Here is a 20600-nt window from a genome sequence, read left to right on the forward strand (position 1 = left end):
TCCAAATTGTCATTATGACCAATGATTAGTTTTTTTATTTCTAGAAGATACCTGGACAGTAGTTTGTTTTATAGGCTAACATTTACATTTTAATCTAATGTTTATTCGGAATCCCGTGAGGTGGAAGGCTGATGGCTTTGTTTTGGTGCTTCGGTGTTCTCGTGGCTTGTAAAGTCTGCTGTCTAGAGCTGTTTGTTTCTACCTTTATTTGCTAGATGGCGCTCTGTGTTCTGGGACCCTCAGTTGAAGGAACAAACGGTCCTCAGTTTATTCTTTTTCTCGTTTGCCATTGTTCACACACACACACACACACGCAATTGCAATGCTTTTTTTCTTAACTTGATTGAATGTTCAGTGAAATAATAATAATAATAATAATAAAAAGTGATTACTATTCGGTTACTTTGTAGATGTAATTAGATTTGAATGGTTGTGCTGGCTGTTTTGAGTATTTAATGCTTTTCTCCCCCTGAAAATAAAAATAAAAATAGTATGATTTATATTGCATATGGTAAATTATGCTGCTTTGGGATTTGGTTATTCGTTTGCTATAGACTATGAAATGCTTTAAGGAATTGTTAAAATGTTTTATTATATATTTATCAAATATAAATATTGTGTAAATTCTGATTCCTGTAAATCATAAAAAAAGTTACAAAGCAGATTCATTATTTTTAGCTATCACTTCGAATAATCTATGCTAAATCTATTATTTTAATATACTTCAAGTTGTATCCAACTCAGCAAGATTTCAATGGACTGCAGAGTCCATAAATTTCCACGTTAAAACAAGATGAAATCATTCTGAATAGCGTTCTGAAATGTGTTTTTAAACCCCAAGTCTCGGTAGATTTTCTTTTCAAAAACGCGTCTGATAATTTTATATTACATTTTAACAGACAGAAATAAGTGGATTTATTCACATTTCCACAAAAACGCATTTTTTTCTCTGAGTGTTAAGAAGATATATTGCAGCACTTACACTTTCTCCAAATAGGGGGTTGTCCATATTTGACGTTGATGAATGTGCCCACGACGTGAAGAACATTTAAAGATGTCGTTTAAATGTTATGCCAGATTGCTCAGCGGACGACGAAGAGCAGTCCGACAGGATTCACCAAAAATTACACATAAAATATAAAAATTGAAAGACTATTTGTCCGATTTACCCGTCTTTCTATTTCAAATTACAGTGATATTATAGCTAATATAATACACTGACTTAATGTTCGGTTTTCGCTTTTGTTTTATATCATTGCGTGTAAATTCAAGGTTGTCTGCTTAGGACATGGTTTATGTTTTATATTAATATTTTGTAGTTTGCATGTTGTTCACTTCAATCCGTTAATCACTTTATTTTATATTTTATATGGTAAACTACACTGTTCAGGTTATTACGTTGGCAGATTTTTATTTTATATTTGCATTATAGTATCGTATTATATGTATATATTTATTTAATATTAATGGCGGCGAACATAGACTATTAACTCACGCCAACCCTATAATAAAAAGCAGTGTGGTAGCCTACCTAACCACAGTTATCCTGTATGCTGAGTCCCTCTACCTGGGCCACTCAAACGTACTGGCAATGGACTAGCATTCATGAAAATATTATCAAAATGTATTACTGTAACCTGTATGTGTATGTTGTATGTTGGTGGATAAAATGGAACTTTTAATTAAACAGACTGTAGACCATATTAAGTTGTTTAAAATGAAATAATGAAATAATTTATTGTATTTTTATTTATTTATTTATTTATTTATTTATTTATTTATTTATTTATTTATTTATTATTATTTGTTATTTTTTTATTTTTTTTGAAAAAAGCATGAGACGTTAACTGGCACCAATTGGTCTTTTACAATAAATTAATTAATTAATTAATAAATTGGAAAAAATGTACATTTAAATCATATTTATTACTGACCTCCATTAAAAGATTCAAAACTTCTCATTTACTATTCTTCCAAAGATAGAGGCTAATCAAGAGGTAGTATCATTTCTGTTATTATTGCTATTTGTATGAAAATGTAACATTTCAAAATGAATTATTAGTTTTGTTACATAGACAGAAGAGGAGCTTAAATATTTTTATAGTCACTAAACCAGATATAAAATAGAAATCTGGGCTGAGAAACGGGTACAAAGCCTTTCTCGTGCCTGTGACATTGCTCGCTGTCAAGATAGTTAGCAATATTCTAATATGGACGGTGGCTCCAGAGGCTCATCTCTTGGGGTTTTAATTAACAAGCTGTCTCAAAGCTGTAGAGATCCATCAAACAGCCTCTCCCCACTAGCACCCCACTCCCCGTCTGAACAGTCTCGCAGCCTCTTTGGCGCTACTTTAAGTTATCCGTGACTCCCCATTCAGCTTTGTTCCTGTATAAATTCGCTTGCTTATCGTATTTCAGATTACATCGCAGCGTAGTTCATATGTTTGACTTTAGGTTTGATTTCGCGTGGACTGTGAGTGAGTGTGTGAGTGAGTATGTGCCTGAAGAGCCAGAGTGGAGAATATGGGACGTTTAGTGGTTTCTTTATCTCATGCAAGCTAAAGGAACTACGATAAAACGCAGTTTTCAACTTCAGCTTCTGCCCCATCCACACACTCACCTATCACTTGCACAACTGGATGTGAACGTCCCCCTGCGGAGGGGTCAAGAGGCGCTGTCCATGGTCCTATTCAGAGGTGCCTGGGTGTTCTTATCAAATTAGACAGGACAAGTTTCAAATCGATGCCATCGCCTGTATCAGGAGACTGCCACTGGTTTACAACCTTTAAGAAGCCACCCTGACAGTCAGTGCTCCAAGCGCAAATACACACCTCTGTCACGGTGATGGAGCGATCTTGACCGCTAATGGACGGGGAAGAAAGGGTGAGATAACACACTAGATAACAGGTGATGGTGATCTGAATTACGTTAGTAATAACGTGCATGACCAAGCAAGTTTCTTTTTCCCCCCTCTAAAAAATTCGAAGGCATGAAACGAGATAATATATAGGCTATATTCCATTACAAGTGTAAAAATCAATACGTCTACATCAATCTTTCTAAACGAAGATTCGTTTTAAAAAAATAAATAAAATAAATAAAACGGTAAAACGTAGAGATCATAAACAATTTGTGGCATCGCATTTATAATATTTTATTCGACACAGGTTGTTTAACTATCGAAAACCCGTTTGTTTCGTTGAGTTATGACATTACTTTTCCTCCTCCATAATCCTTGCACTCTAAACGTCTTTAGCCTTCAAAAAAAAAAAAAAACAACCTAAATATTGCAGCAAACCAAATCAGTAAACACATTACAAATATTAGACATTTTAATTTCTGTAAGGCTTTTATATTTTATTTTCAAATGTATTTTTTTAATTAAATCTATGCATTTTCCTTCTAGCATAATACTTTTAATCACTGCACAAATTTGTTTTAGGGTCTTTATTGCTAATACTCTTACAATAAATATTGTTATAATTTTGTTGCTGTGAATGGCAATTATCAGAGATTATCCTTCTAACATTTTTCATCATAACATGAACCTAAAAAAAAACAAAAAAAAAAAAACACCATGCTTTCTTATTTGTTCCCAAGTTCAATTCAATTTACCTCGCCTTGCATTCCGACTTTCAGGTCCAGTCCAAAACACTGAAGATGATACGTAAACTTGTCTTTAACTCTCGTTCCTATTTTATCTTTTTCTAATGTTACTTTCCTTTACAGTCTCACATTTTGACATCCAAGATAAAGCGAACAGGAAGCGCTGTTTGTCTTACTTGCACACTGAAAACCTCGACAGTTTCGGTGACAGATTTGCTTTAGTGGAGTCCCCTAAAACAATAATAAAGACCTATAGTTCTAGAGCTGACTTAAGTGACTAGCTGGGCACATTTTACACGCCTTTGCCAGGTATAACAGACCTCGTCACACACACATCATCCCCATTAAAAGTTATGCTGTCATCTGGGTGGCTTTTTTCATCCTGGATGCTGATTCAGATGGGGACATAAAAGAACAGGTAGTCAAATGGAAGGACACAGCGGTTTGTAGCAGTGACGGTTGTCCGGGAGATACACTCTTACACTCTTCTCTCTCTACCTTGTTGCCTGTCAGGCTGTTTTTAACGGCAGTCCGTCAGACTGGCACCTCTGTGGCCTCGCTAATTTGGGTTCATTGGATGGCAATAACTTAATTTAGAGCCTCATCTTTTGGGGCGCTTCTTAATGAGGATGCGCTGTGCAATAACGCGCCGGTTATTCAGGTGGGAGCAACCAGCACCGCGCACCAATGTGTTTAGCCTCCAAGGAACCCGTTAAGCTTGATGAGACTCATCTATAATGTGTGATTGAATACCAGGGTACTTTAAGCTTCTGACGAGACAGAACCGAGCGCACCGACTCTCAGTCCTGACTGAAGAGGCCTTCAGCCGTTCCTCCAACCTCACGTCACATAGAATCGAGTGCAGAGTCGCGCATAATAAGAGTTTTAAGGCACTGTTGTCTGGTTTCATTGAAAAGGCCTCTTGTTGTTTAGAGAGGATCAGGTTTTATCGTGTCCTAACCCTGAGTCGCTGGATATCACGGTGACCCATTTGGCACCCTATGTGGGAATTCCATCCCTTGCTGTAAAATGACAGGTTGTAACGCTCCGAGCGCTCCGGTTACTATGTGACCTTAATCAAGTGATTTAAGTCTAGGTCTTCTGTTCCTTGCTTTTAAAGCCCCCCATTAAGAGCTGAGTGGCAAAAAAAATGTTTTTAGACAAGTGTGGGACCACCAGATGTATAGTGAGGTGTAGCCTATAACTTAACTGTTGGCTTAACTATGCGCTCAGTTTTCAAACATTTATTCAATATATTTGGGCAGCTGCTGCCGCCAGCAACTGTTACATGGGAATGGTATTATTATTATTATTATTATTATTATTATTATTATTATTATTATTATTATTATTATTATTATTAATTTAGCCTATATTTATATTTATTTGTCAACTTGTTAAATATACAACCACTTTAAAGATTGTTTTAAATGTGAAAAAAAGGATGATGAAAAAATATAATAATACTTTTACAACAACAACGAATAAATTAATTTCAGAGAGACTGCAATTGCGTATATATGCTAAGACTACTGAAATCTGAATAATAAATGAATGAATAAATAAATTAATAAATAAATAAAAAATAAATAGTCTACAAATAATATCACTGCATACCGCTGATTTAGATTTATGCGAACAGGCGTTAGCTACCCCACAGGACAAAGAAAGTTTTCTCTCTTTTTCCCCTTCTTTTTATTTGTTTGATGGAACGTGCTCTTTCATTACTTGTCCTGTTTTATGACATCTAATATCTCTGACGGGAATTTATCTTTACATAAAAGTGGATTCAGAGCTAATAATTGTTTTGACGCCTTATCATTATTCCTCTCATCACATAAACTGAATTCAATACATTATATTCCCTGACCTACAATGAAATCAGTTTATGCGGGCGTCTACTCATATTGTTGAATTCCAACGTCCGTTTATCATTGTCCAAGCAAGAGCAGAGAAATATTTATCCACAAAAATATCCCTTTTTTATTGTATTTATTATTATTTTCCTTACGGATTTGTCGGCATGTTAAATTTAGCACCTGGGATCCCAGGATGTATGAGACTAGCCTACAATTATTGTCAAAATGCAATAATTCACTTGCAAGCGTTTCAAAAACACTGCATAGCAACACAGGACAAAACCAATCTTTTTTATTTTTTTTTTCTCTTTTTTTTCTGCTTTGTGTGTGTTCTTTGTGTTCTGCTCTTGAATATCATGACTTCCTCACATAACTTAATCAAAGTTGCCTTCCCTTTTCCCTTTAAGGAAGAGGAGTATGAAACATTTTGTGCGACGTGCTTCACTCAATTTCACACACATTGTCGAGCTAAAAATATCCGAATCGAAAACAGAAGGGGGGACAGACAGCAACCTGAAAGCAATCATTTAAAGCCTAGACTCTGCCAGCAGCAGCAGCTGTCCAGTAATGTGTGGCTTGATCACCCCAAAACATCTCGCACTCTCATGACACATTAACGGAGCTCTTTCGCACGAGAAAGCGTAACTTCAGGAAGAAAAGGTGCGCGTGGGGGTGGGTGTGAAAGGATGTGTGGGCCAAGTGTGTTATATGAACTAATAACAATCAGTCAAAAAGGGGCAGTGAAGAAGTGATGAGAGTAGAGAGAGAGAGAGAGAGAGAGAGAGAAAGAAATTAACTGTCAAACCTACACAGATGATAGATAGATAGATAGATAGATAGATAGATAGATAGATAGATAGATAGATAGATAGATAGATAGATAGATAGATAGATAGATAGATAGATAGATAGATAGTGGTGTGGAGTGGAGGAGAGACGGAGAATATTAGAGCGAGTTTTATTAGGCCATTTGAGCTTTTTTTTCTCTTTTTTTTTCAGGACACAATAAAACATTGATTGTTGCAGTTTGCTGACCCGTAAAATTTGGGGGCTAGATTTCCCTTCAGAACCGAGCATATAATTATGCAAATAGAGATCTGACAGCGATCTGGTGGAGTACTCCCGAAGACAAGGGCCTGGAGTGACAGTCCAGCTCAGAAAGTGCTCAGCACTTTGAGAATAGTTCATATTTGGCGGCGCATGGGAGTATGTGGGAGGAGACCAGAGCGTGTGACAAACAGGGATAAAATTGAAATATCAATCAAGGAGTTCACAAACTTCAAATACGACGATATTTTGAAGTGACGTGTGACTCTCATGGAAGAGTGTAATGACAAAAAGTGTTGAAGATGAAATGAACACATTACCTTAGTGTTTAAAGTTTGAAAATTCTAAGGTGATAAAAGTTTTAGTGTCATTGTCTGCAGTGTTTGCACAAAAAACATCAACAGTTTTTTTTTTTTTTTTTTTTTTTTTTTTACTTTTGTGTGTGTGTGTTTGGGGTAATTGTAATTTAACATATGTATGGGTTAGATTTACCAGTTGGCCGGTAAGAGTACAGTGCCTTCTGTGCTTATGCAGAAGTTAACATGAGATTTCAATTTATTTTTCCAGTTATGTTTAATGTAATGGGTAAATGGCGCGGCGCTTTAAGTTATTCAAATAGTTAAAATCATTTCATAGAACATATAACTTAACGTCGCTTCTATGATTAACATTTCTGAATTACAAGTTTAATTTATTTATTTATGGGGAAAAGTCTATGTGGTGTATCTGTTCTAAGATAATAAAAAGTCTACCATTATAAAGCTGGAATTCTTGCAAAATAAACGTTAACTTTTCGAAGTTTTCCATTTCAAATTATTATTCCTTTAAAAAGACAATTCTAAATTTTGTTTTCAAAACATGAATATTTGAAAACTTTTCCTACCAAAGTCAATGTGGCGTAACAAAACATGCAGTGAACCATTCTGTTATAAAAATTCATATGTAAACACAAAGTACATTCAAATATTATTTTATTGTTACACCACTTGTAGGACCACTTATATATTTAATTGTGTTATTGATAGTAAAAGTGAACGTTTTTATACCATTTTTGAAGCATAAAATGAACTGCGATTTAATTTCTTATATCTAAAGTTTTCTCCAATTATCGTCATCCTTGTTTTTCTAAACAAATTGAAAGTAGACACTAAATTCAAATTTTCTCCCTCTCTCTCTCTGGATAATTATTCATCAAATTAAAGGTATAGCAGCATGATATTTGGTTTATTTGTTTTCGCAGGACAGTTGTCACTTTGGGTCATTAGTACCGCTTTGCTGTGACCGTGGTCACTCTTAGGGGCCGTTTACACAACAACGTTTTCAGCCAAAAACGAGAAACTTTTTATATATTTTGACTGTTCCTTTACAGGACAATGGCATTTTGGAGACTGAAAACACATATTTTTGAAAATGGGTTTCAAAGTGCAAGTCAAATGCCACCATCGTCGTTTCCGTGTAAACACCCAAAAAGGCAATCTTTGAAAATGGTAAAGTCATGTACGTGCGTATTATGTGTTAGGTATGTAGACATGCAGCAGTATGTCCATTTTAAAGGCAAGCGCGAACAAACATACACAACAATGGCGGAGTCCATGGTACTGTTGTTGCCGCTCAAGAGTTTGCTAATGCTTCTTCGGCAAAGTGTGGATTTACTATTACAACCAACAGGGAGCTGCATCATATACAACATATAATCCTCACTTCCCTACAGATACTGTTTACTAACAAGGTGACAGCACCGACTGCTGGTCTGGCCTACGTAATACAGCGTTTTTGGCCATTTTCGGGGATATGTGTAAACGCGAATGGTTTTGAAAATGTTGTGTATACTTGAAACTTTTTAAAAATGCAAGGGAAAATTTTTTCCGTTTTTGATAACATCTTGTCATGTAAACATAGCCTAACATGACAATGTTTTATTGAGGAAGCGTTAGCAAACTCTTGAGCAGCAACAACAGTACCATGTACTCCTTTCGCGCTTGCCTTTAAAATCGACACGTACTGCGCATGTCTACATACCTTACGCACTAAAAAAAAAAAACCCCTACCATGTACTACAGGTGCATCTCAATAAATTAGAATGTCGTGGAAAAGTTCATTTATTTCAGTAATTCAACTCAAATTGTGAAACTTGTGTATTAAACCAATTCAATGCACACATACGGAAGTAGTTTAAGTCTTTGTTTCTTTTAATTGTGATGATTTTGGCTCACATTTAACAAAAAACCCACCAATTCACTCAACAAATTAAAATATGGTGACATGCCAATCAGCTAATCAACTGCAAAGGTTTCCAGAGCCTTCAAAGTGGTCTCTCAGTTTGGTTCACTAGGCTACATAATCATGGGGAAGACTGCTGATCTGACAGTTGTCGAGGAGACAATCATTGACACCCTTCACAAGGAGGGTAATCCACAAACATTCATTGCTAAAGAAGCTGGCTGTTCACAGAGTGCTGTATCCAAGCATGTTAACAGAAAGTTGAGTGGAAGGAAAAAGTGTGGAAGAAAAAGATGCACAACCAACCGAGAGAAACCGCAGCCTTATGAGGATTGTCAAGCAAAATCGATTCAAGAATTTGAGTGAACTTCACAAGGAATGGACTGAGGCTGGGGTCAAAGGCATCAAGAGCCATCACAAACAGACGTGTCAAGGAATTTGGCTACAGTTGTCGTATTCCTCTTGTTAAGCCACTCCTAAACCACAGACAACGTCAGAGGCATCTTACCTGGGCTAAGGAGAAGAAGAACTTGACTGTTGCCCAGTGGTTCAAAGTCCTCTTTTCAGAAGAGAGCAAGTTTTGTATTTCATTTGGAAACCAAGGTCCTAGAGTCTGGAGGAAGGGTGGAGAAGCTCATAGCCCAAGTTGCTTGAAGTCCAGTGTTAAGTTTCCACAGTCTGTGATGATTTGGGGTGCAATGTCATCTGCTGATGTTGGACCATTGTGTTTTTTGAAAACCAAAGTCACTGCACCCATTTACCAAGAAATCTTGGAGCACTTCATGCTCTCTTCTGCTGATCAGCTTTTTGAAGATGCTGATTTCATTTTCCAGTAGGATTTGGCACGTGCCCACACTGCCAAAAGCACCAAAAGTTGGTTAAATGACCGTGGTGTTGGTGTGCTTGACTGGCCAGCAAACTCACCAGACCTGAACCCCATAGAGAATCTGTTGGGTATTGTCAAGAGGAAAATGAGAAACAAGAGACCAAAAAATGCAGATGAGCTGAAGCCCACCGTCAAAGAATTCTGGGCTTCCATACCACCTCAGCAGTGCCACAAACTGATCACCTCCATGCCACGCCGAATTGAGGCAGTAATTACAGCAAAAGGAGCCCCTACCAATTGTTGAGTACATGTACAGTAAATGAACATACTTTCCAGAAAGCCAACAATTCACTAAAAAGGTTTTTTTTTATTATTATTTATTGGTCTTATGAAGTATTCTAAATTGTTGAGATAGTGAATTGGTGGGTTTTTGTTAAATGTGAGCCAAAATCATCACAATTAAAAGAACCAAAGACTTAAACTACTTTAATCTGTGTGCATTGAATTTATTTAATACACAAGTTTCACAATTTGAGTTGAATTACTGAAATAAATGAACTTTTCCACGACATTCTAATTTATTGAGATGCACCTGTATGCATGGGCATGACATCACAGTTTTTAAAGATTCCCGTATTGGGTGTTTAGTAAACAGTACCTGTAGGGAAGTGATGATTATATGTAGTATATGATGCGTCTCCACTGTTGGTTGTAATATTGGTGAAGTAATTCCACACTTTGCTGAAGAAGCATTAGCAAACTCTTGAGCAGCAACAACAGTACCATGTACTCCGCCATTGTTATATGTTTGTTCACTCTTGCCTTTAAAATCGACACATACTGTGCATGTCTACATCCTTAACACATACTACGGATGCACATGACGTCACCGTTTTCAAAGACTCCTGTATTGGGTGTTTACACGGAAACGATAACGGTGGCATTTTCAAATAATTGCACTTTGAAACCCGTTTTCAAAAATATGCTTTTTTAGTCCCCAAAACGCCTTTGTCATGTAAATGAACAGGCAAAACGCATAAAAAGTTTCCAGGTTTTGGCTGAAAACATTGTCACATAAACGGCCCCTTAGGCCATGATTTCGTAAATTAAAGGGATAGTTCATCCAAAAATTACATTTGATGTTTATCGGCTTACCCCCAGGCCATCCAAGATGTAGGTGACTTTGTTTCTTCAGTAGAACACAAACAGAGATTTTTAACTCAAACCGTTGCAGTCTATCAGTTCTATAATGTAAGTGGATGGGAATCACGGCTTTAAGAGTCAGAAAAAATACACAAACAAAACCAAATTAAACCCTGCGGCTCTTGACAATACATTGATGTGTAAAGACACAAAACAATCAGTCTGTGCAAGAAACTGAACAGTATTTATATAGTTTTTTTACCTCTGATTTTCACGGCAATGTCTGAACTGTCCTGAGCGCATTTGCATCTGCATTACCGCCACCTATCTCTCAAATGGATCATTGACACTTTATCTACAATCTCAATTGGAAGTGTCAATGGTCCACTTGAGAGATAGGTGGCAGTAATGCACTTATAAGTCTGCGATCCGCCATAAAGCAAGAAGAAGAAGAAGACGCCTCACGTGCAGGCTGAAGAAGATGCAAATGCACTCAGGACAGTTCAGACATTGCGTATAAATACTGTTCAGTTTCTTGCACAAATCAGACTGACAGATCGTTTGGTGTATTTAAAATCAAAAAAGCCGCAGGGTTTAGTTTGGTTTGGTTTATGTATGTTTTACCGTGTTCCCAGTTACATTTTAGGACTGCAGACTGAACGGTTTGAGTTATCTCTGTTTGGTTCTTCTGAAGAAACAATTCATACATCTAAGATGCCCCAGGGGTAAGCAGATAAACATCAAATGTATTTTTTTGTAAAAACGTCTAAAAGCAGTTGGGGACATAAAGGTAGCAGGCTTCATCCGTTTACTGTCTTTGACTGACACACTTATTTTGGTTAACATTGGGTAAAGGCCTGGGCGATCTCACACAAATATCAGCTTTCGTGCTAGAGTTTCCACAGCTGTTACGTGAGAAGAGCGAGAGTCAGAGCAGGCTCACCTTCCCTGGGAACAGAGCTGCTGGAGCAACAGGCTTTATCGGGCTCCGAGGATCTTTCCCCCATCAGGTTGAACTTTAACCCGACTTCTTGGGTTGAAAGTGATGCCTTTACGATCATTACGTTGTAAATAAGAGTACCCTGTACATCGGTGTTTTCAAGTGGAAGGTGAGATATGTCTATCAAACTGATAGCAAAGGTATGTTTGTTTTAAGCACTGAAAATTAAACAGAAAAAAAATAAAGCATTCTTGCTGCACACACACACACAAAAAAATCAAAGATCATTTAGCATTGTTTTTATAAAGAACTTTAATTACAGCATGGAGATCATTAATACACTCACATGATATGAAAACAAATTGAATGATTAATTAGGGCACAGAACTGAACTAATTCGAAGACGAAAGACTAACATATTTGAACGATTTATGAAAAGGAAATTTAGAGTTAAAATGTCTGATCATGTTTTCATTTAATGAATCCTCATTGAAAGCAAATAAAAAAAAGAGAAAACCCAAAAAACATCTTACACTTCTATCATTTTATACTAGGATGTTTCAATAAAACATAGAATCTCTTCAATTAAAATATTAATTGTTAAAAATAGTCCTAATTTACAAACTAATTAAGTTTTTGATTTGGTTTAAGGCTGTACTTAATGCAAGTGACATTCACATATGGCTTGTCAGTTTTGGAAAATAAAATAAAATTAAAGATGAACTTTGTGTATTTATTCCTAAGGCAACAATATTGGGATCTGAGTGGAAGAGTTTTAACTAAGAAAGTATAAGCAACTTACAATTGATCAGTGGCATCTAATGAATAGTTGCAGATATATTAAAAGTTTAATTCATAGTAAAAAACAAATCACGAAAGCCTCTGGGGTCCTGCATTTCTGAAGCTGTAGTCTCATCTCTATTTTGGATAAAAAATAATATATGAAATATGTATAAAGTACTAGAACTATTTACATCGAGTACCTTCAGCAATCTGAAATAACAACTTATGACAAATTATAGTTAAAAAGTGATGAGACCAAAGCAGCCTTTTACTGAGAGATGAATTTTCAAGCTAAAGCAGTGATCTGCTGAAATGCCTGAGTGACATATCTTTAAGCCTCCGCTAATAACACATTGTCCAGGAGACACGGTCTCTTGTGTTTGCTAAGACAGTAACATAACACATGCTTTAGCTTTAGCAGAGGACAACAATGAGGTGTTAAAACAGTCCAAATAGTCACAGACTTTGCAAAAAGGACGTTACATTGGCAAACATCTTAAGGAATGGCTTTCATACTTTGGATAACATTAAATTGCCCTGATCCTAAAACTCATGCTCGCACAAGGTTTTAAGGGATTTAAAAACAGGGGAGGACTCTTTCAATATTTCATGCTGTCAATGGCTTACTTCATTGTGTTCATTCTAAATCTAGACTTGAGATAGCCATTGAATAGATATTTGAGTCTGCAAGTTGCTTTTTTTTTCAGTTAAAGTATTATACGTATGAAAGAAAACAACCCGTAAGCCTTTAGCATCTGACATAAAAAGTTCCTAAGTGCTCAAGTACTTTAAATGCAAGTGAGACCCCAGTTAAAAAGAAACGACAAGAGGCACTAGGACCTGCCAGACTTGTGTGTGTGTGTGTGTGTGTGCAGGTGCTTCCCAGGCATTAGTTTAGTTCAGGACAATGTCAGGATAATTAGAGGTGCATCAAGAGGCGGTGTGCGGCGCCGCCTGTCAGCCTTAATCTGGCCACCGATGGGCCACCACCAAATCCACACAGCGGCCCACAGGAGGGACAAGCAGTGAAGCCATATTGCTTTGACAGTTGCACTCATCCAGAAGTAATGCAAAACGCTATTCTGATGTATACAGACTGACCCTGCACTCCTCAGAGTCATGCAATTCACTGGGAGGAGGGCTTCAAGGCGAAATATTTTCATAAAAAGAACAGAAGAGAAAAAGAACTAAGAGGGGACGAAGGGGGCTCTAGGTTGGGATCTGCGAGCCCTTTATAAGTCTTCGTTTTTTATACGGTGGGAGCTGCGTGTGGTGACCGGGCTGGAGGAGGACTCATCCTCGTGGTCCTTAAGGGCATCTCTGAAGAACTTGAAGATGGAGTGGAAGCTCTTCCATGAAGTTAACTCATGCTTCTCAGTACCTGCAAAACACGGAACATCAGGTGGATGTGAAAAACATACAGTAATAACCTTTTATAATCACAGTAAAAGTAATAAGCCACATTCATATTTTTAAAGGGATAGTTCACCCAAAAATGAAACTTTTCACATTTACTCACACTGTATTACTTTCTTTTTTTCTGATTAAAAATGAAGATATTTTGAAACCTTTACTGCAAACTGTCAGAATAAATGTTGTACATTTAGAGGTACAACAGCTTGTTACTGGGACAGTATCCTTAAAGGGACAAGTTTGTACAACTAAAAGGTGCATATTAGTACCTCAAATAGTACCTTAAGGTTTTACTATGAAACTTTTAGGGGTACAAAGGGTACAAAGATGTCCCTTTACATTTTTTTTTAAATCGCTTAGACACTAAAAGCGATACTTGAGGCCACTCAGTGAAACCATTAATTTATATACCTTATCTTTAGACAAAGTCTGCAAAACTACAAGCACACTATGTGCTTTAAACTCAGTTTGCTTTTGTAAAACAAACTTTTTGCAAAACTCTAAACACAGTTCTCTACATTTCACACATCATTCAAAACCAACAGCTCTTTTGTTTCATTTGGGAAACACTGCCATTTAAATTCCACACTCATTTACTGATGATCTACACCCAATGATCATGTGTGAAAACACTTAATTTGTTTACTTATAAATCAACACTCAAGGTGATGATACACAGGGCAACTTTTTTGAGCAATGTTGCCAGGCAATGTTGCTGAGTGATATTGCTTGGGCACTATCCCATTGAGAATGGGCAACACATTTCTGTCTGGATACTTTAGATAGGCCCTGTGTTTCACCTAGTTGTCTGCAGACGGCAACATTGCCCAGCAACATTGATCAAAAAATTGCCCCGTGTATCATCACCTTAAGTGTTTTGAGAAATAAATCATTTTTACCCCTTGCATTTCTGTTTACAGTGTGTGTGTGTGTGTGTGTGTGTGTGTCTGTGTGTGTGTGTCATTATACAGCTCAAGTCAGTTCAGTATTGATTCAGTTCAGTTGCATAACTGTGTAAAAGTCATCAGTTCTACATACAAATGCATGTATGTGCGAGTGCTATGACAAACTCCACTACACTGTGAACAAGCAAAAGAAACAGGAGAGTAGTGTTTTACATTTTTCACATCTTTATGTAGTTTTTTGTGTGTGTGGCTAATTTTATGTTTGTGTGTAGAGTTACTACACAAAAATGCCATTTTAAGTAGAGTTAAAATGGTTTTGAATGAATTGTTTGTTTTTGTAAGATATGTGTGACGTGTGTGTAAAGCATTAAAAAAAAAATGTACGATTTCTATAATAACAACAATAAAGCATTTAAAAAAAAATTTACGATTTCTAGTGTATGCACAATAAGACACTTTTAATCTAATTTTGTGTTCTGCACAAGATTTGGAATGACATTAGGGTGAGTAAATAATGACAGTTTTCTTTTTCTTTTTTCTCCAACTGCCCTTTTAACACTTCCTTTTGAGATCTCTTGGGCACTTAGATTAAAGGAAGTGATATGTGAGGACCGTTTCATACTCTAAACACTTTATTGTGTCTGATGCCAAATAAAAACTTTGCTCTCTGTGTTGTGTACTGTGTGTTCCAACACAGCGTTTTCCATCTATTAGGATACTGTGCACATAAGGACAATGGATGAAATGGCCGCTATCCATGGAAGATTAAATTTTTTCTCTCTCTAGAGTTTGATACACCTATCAGTTAATCCAGAAAATGGCTCAGTTTTCCCTCTGTGGCAGCAGGTTAAAGAATTCCCATGTTTGGGTCATTGGATCCAGGTGAAGTGACATGTACACCTCAAGTCCTCATCAGACCTTTCAAAGTCCCACAAGAGGCTTTCACAGCCCTCATAATGCAGCATTTTGAGACAGAAGTACATTTGGTCTGTTTATTTATTGTGCTATTTCTGAGAAAGGTTGAATTGAACCCCGGCTAGATCAATTCCACTTTGAACTATTCACACTGTATGTAGCTTAAAGCGTACAACTGCTTTGATATACGTCTGTATCAGTTTGTGTAGTACAAAGAGGATCAGACTAATGTGATTTCCCCCCTAAAATCACAATTTCTCAATCATCCTCTGCATTGCAACTGGTGCATGAACTTACCCGGAGGGATCCAATTAAAGACCAACTTTAAGGCCCATGCCAAAAGTTTACTCAGATGGCCAAGATATTGACCTCCATGTTTATTACATTGACCTCTGTCTGGGCAGTATTGATGAAGATAGCTGTAGTGATATAGGAAAGAGGTGTGTGTGTGTGTCAGAACGGTCGAGTCTTTCTAACTTGGTGCCTCAGGTCAAGTTTACCAAGCTGACAATCAGCGAGTCGATACCTGCTGCCCAAACAATCTCTTTAGTGGTATAGGTCCTGGCACAACAGCACTCCAGAGGAGAAGACATTGCCTCCGCTGCTCTTATTTATAATTCATACCCAATTTGGAGCTCACAGCCTTTACTTTTACTCCACTCCAGGCCCCCTCACCTTTCCCAACTAACCTTTTTATTTGTCTCTCTTTCAGTTTTTTTCTTCAGGACCAATTAATGGCGATGGGTTCACTTTTTGTGAACCCCTGATCAGCGAGAGCAACTCATACTGATCCCAGCCATGGGGTCAGCCACAGTGCGTCTCCGAGCAGATATGCAAATGCAGCGAGCCCCTGTGGTGACCCTGCGGGAGCTCCGCCCCGGCCGGCAACATCATCTTTGATGAGGGTTCACAAGCATGCCTCACTAATGACTCTTTATTACTCTACCTTCCCATCTCTTAATTGCCAAGATGTGTTGAGTGTAATCAATAGTATATGTGTGCCACAGCGTTTCTCAGTTACGTCATTCGCTCACATAGACACACAAAGAATGGGGAAGAGGACAGCCGTGCCTGGCTAGTCCACAAATCAAATGAACGCCATTTAAAGAGGTGGCCATTGATTAAATGTCATATTTCAATAAAGAGAGCAACGTCTACTGCATAGAAGTAGGAAAGTCTCTTAATCCTGTGTTCCTTTAGTTTTCACAGGGTTTTCTGTTCATTTGGGGGATTGTTTTTTTTTTTATTTTTTTTTTACATGTCTTACAAATAATGGCACGCTACTATTAAAAATCCATTAACATACAATTGGCAAATAGATTATTAAAGGCATGACAAAACTTTAATGGTGCAATTACAATACATGAAAATTATGACAATAAACAAAATGAACCTTTACCTAATTACTTACAAACAAATGCTTTGATATATTTCCTAGGTAAAATTTTATTAATCAGTTTTTCAGTTTGTAATTAATAGAAATTATTGAATTATTGACTGATAAATAATGTTTTTTATGTTTTAGAAAAAAAAATAATAATAAAAAAAACATGGACAATTATATTTATATATTTTTTTCACATATTTAAAAATTATATTTTTAATAAATATATAAATATAAAAAGAGTAAAATTTACAGACAAAAGCTAATAACCAAATACAGACAGACAGACACACACACAGACTGACAGTATAAGAAAGTGTATTAAACCTGAAAATTCAGTAACACTCAAATTCTCAAAGATAAATTATATTGCACTGCACGTTTCAAAGTCAAAACGTGGCACGGGTTATTTTATATAAATGTATCTTTGAAGGGAACCGATTGTCTTCAGAAAAGTTTTGATGTCCTTTTTATTTCATCTTTCCTATAATGCCTGATATTAGCGTTCATGAGCGCAATGCTGTTTTGATTACAGCTGTTACCAGGGAAACCGCTATTTCTGTCGCTTTAAAAGCACTTCCTGCTGGCAGAGAATGAATTTGCACTTTCAATAAGCCCGTCTGCTGTTTTATATTTACATTATATACATATATATTTCCCCCGGGGGAAGTTCTGCCACACATAGAGTGCAAGTCTGTGGGAAACACTTTGTAGAAAATCACATAAAACTACATGAACAAACACTTGCATCATATTTATGAATACTACATGTACAATTGTGCAGTTAGAGAAAGAGTTGCACCTTTTGAACTAGTTTCAGTGAAAACTCTCCTGCAGGCAGGCTGTGATCCACACAGCCCTGACACCCCTTACAACATACTCATGCTTACCAAAATGCTCATGTATATACACACACACAACATATTGATATCCTCATCTTCAACAACGCACCTCACAGTATGAGCACAAACACACTGCCGTTCACACCAGGCCACTGTTATCTGTGGTACTTCATATGAATCCATCTGACCACTGCATTTGTCATAATGAAGCTTCATATTTCACTACCCTGTTAAGACATCTTCAAGCTGCAGATCAAATCTTTATAATGAACCATTACATTATTCAGCTGGATACCTTTGAGGGTAATTTAGTAGTTATTTGATCTCACTGTGACAAATAGTGTTTGAAACAGTGTCCCGGTGACAAACCCACACTCTCTCTCTCTCTCCCTCAAACACACACTCACACAAGCACTCTTTCAACATTCATGTCAACAATAAATCAAGGAAGACAGACTTTAGCTATCGGCAATTCCTTTTTCTCCCCTCAGCAGAAGCATTACAAATGGTAATCGTGTGTGATGGTAAAATGCTCATGAGTGAACGATGCTCGAGTGAATGAGCAGTCAAAGCACCGCCGCGAGTAACACTCGGAGAGAGTAAAAAATATCAAAGTGTGCTGATTGTAATTGGTCTCCATCTGTAGAGTGGCATTTAATCGTGCCTCCTAATTGATTGAGCACAACTGGCATATTCTATTTATTTGTCAAATTTATTTGATTTCATTGCCAGACATTTTGCATGTTGTAATTACACAGTTGTTGAAAAATTACAGTATCTAATATTCTAGTAATTAAAAAATGTCAACCCTTAAATGTTTAAGTGTGATTGTTTGCAGTTATGATGGTTTTATGTTTTGTGTGTGTGTCTTCCTTATATACACTGCACATCAGCACAATTATATCCTTGACTTGTTCAAGACACAGTGTGCTTGTAGTTTTACTTCAAACTAGAATGAACTAGTCAGAGTAACACTAGCAGGGGGAAACAATCCGTTGCACGATGCTGGAGATTCTATTTGCTATCTGTGTCCCTGTTGGCAAAGGGCTTAGATTTCCGGTCCCAACGCTCTCTGATATTTGTTTGCTCTATGCTCTAGCAGTTTGGTGGTTTCGCCATGCATGCCTGAACATCTGAGAGGCGATCTGAGAGTGTCGGCTCGAGGACAAATGAGGCCAGAACAGGTGTCAACATTCTAGCACGTCATGTTAACACGGCTCTCTGTGATGGAGAAGCTACGATTCGTGACACAACTAATTAAATCTAAATATACTCTATAGCCAACCCCCACCCGTCACTCCCCTAACACATAAACCCACTACCCTTCGGGGATATAGCTCATCCCTCTTCACATTAGATGCCAAGAGTGAATATTACTGCTGCAACTAGTGCGTGCTTTGTTTGCATTATGTCTAATTAAATTAATGCATTTGGAAAAAAAAGCACTTAAAATTGCAAATAGAAAAAGGAGAAAGAAAAAAAAAACATGCACGCCTAGGATTTCATCAAAAAAAAGTCTCTGTCAATTGCCTGTACGCAGGACCTGTCTGGCGGTGGGTTCCCCTTGTTCCCCCCTCCTTTGCCTCTTTTAATTACTTTACTTATTATTGTTGTAAGAGCAAACAGAGGCAGAACTCATTACACATCCATAAATGAGAAAGCGAATGTGTGGCTTAAGGGCCTGCTGAGAGAACCTACAATTCACTTATAAAGTTGGAAACAAAGCGAGAGGGGGTAAAGAGTGAGTGAATGAAGGGAGAGCAGGAGACGAATGCTATGAAATGAAGTCTCATTCCTCTCTTTTCACATTATTCAAGGTTGCAACAGAGCAAAGGCAACAAGAGAATGAGCTCTGCAACACATTTCCAGCGTGTGTCCCTGAGCTGCTCCTCCCTTGCAGCGGTGTTTTTTTTTTGAGAGTGGGCGCCTCGACTTAGCTGTTATAAAGACGCCAAGTTTTATAGAGCTGGAATGGAGTTTTACGAGATAACCGGAGAGCAGGGGCCAGCGTGGGATGTGTAGCGTGAGTATTTGAGACTCTGGGGAACACTAAGTCAAATCATACCGCGGGTACTGTACCCACCAAAGACAGCCATAACTACATGCAGTGGCTTATTCTGTTGCAGAGAATACGGGAGAGAAAATCTAATGACGGCGCTTGGGTGTCTGAATCTGTTTTACCAGTCTGACTAAAGCTAGTCATTAGCACAGGTTAGCACTATGCGAGTAGACTAGTGCTTCATTATACAGCCTGACTGTGTCCACTCTGTTTGTTCCTCTGTAAAATAGCCTGTAATAAAGCAAATCAAGAATCAAGGAGTAATTCAGAAATGACAAACCATATCCTTGACAGTGGAGCAGAAACACCGATAGCAAGACTAATTTGAGGGCTAATTTGTTAGCAAGTCAAATAACCTAAGTCCACAGTAGCATAATTAAGTTAGCCGCTGATAAAAATGCCTGCAGATGGCAGAGTCGACTCCAGAGGGGAAAACGAAAAATAAACAAGAATGACGGAGAGACCCAGAGTGCAAATAACTCCAAAGCCCCAGTTGCTCATCATTACAGTACTAGAATATTCATTAAGTGGTCTGTAGAAGAGTGACCGAAGCCTTACAGTAAGATAAAACGCAAGAAATGAGCTCTGCTTTAGTACTGAGATGTTCACAGAACTTACAAAAAAGTACATTATGGTACTTTAAAGTCTGCCATCAATG

General features: G+C 37.4%; 1 protein-coding gene across 1 annotated transcript in view; it reads right to left on the bottom strand.

The window, feature by feature from the left end:
• Positions 1-11935: 11935 nt before the first annotated feature.
• The window catches only part of LOC109093377 (cotranscriptional regulator FAM172A homolog), a 157554-nt gene continuing 148889 nt past the window's right edge, over positions 11936-20600 (bottom strand). Inside the window, exon 10 of the mRNA XM_042756649.1 lies at positions 11936-13805. Within this exon, the coding sequence (XP_042612583.1) occupies positions 13657-13805 (149 nt within the window). The 3' untranslated portion in view covers positions 11936-13656. The remainder of the gene's footprint in view (positions 13806-20600) is intronic.

The sequence above is a fragment of the Cyprinus carpio genome, chromosome A5 (genome assembly GCF_018340385.1).
Source record: "Cyprinus carpio isolate SPL01 chromosome A5, ASM1834038v1, whole genome shotgun sequence".
In the NCBI taxonomy this organism is placed as follows: Eukaryota; Metazoa; Chordata; class Actinopteri; order Cypriniformes; family Cyprinidae; genus Cyprinus; species Cyprinus carpio.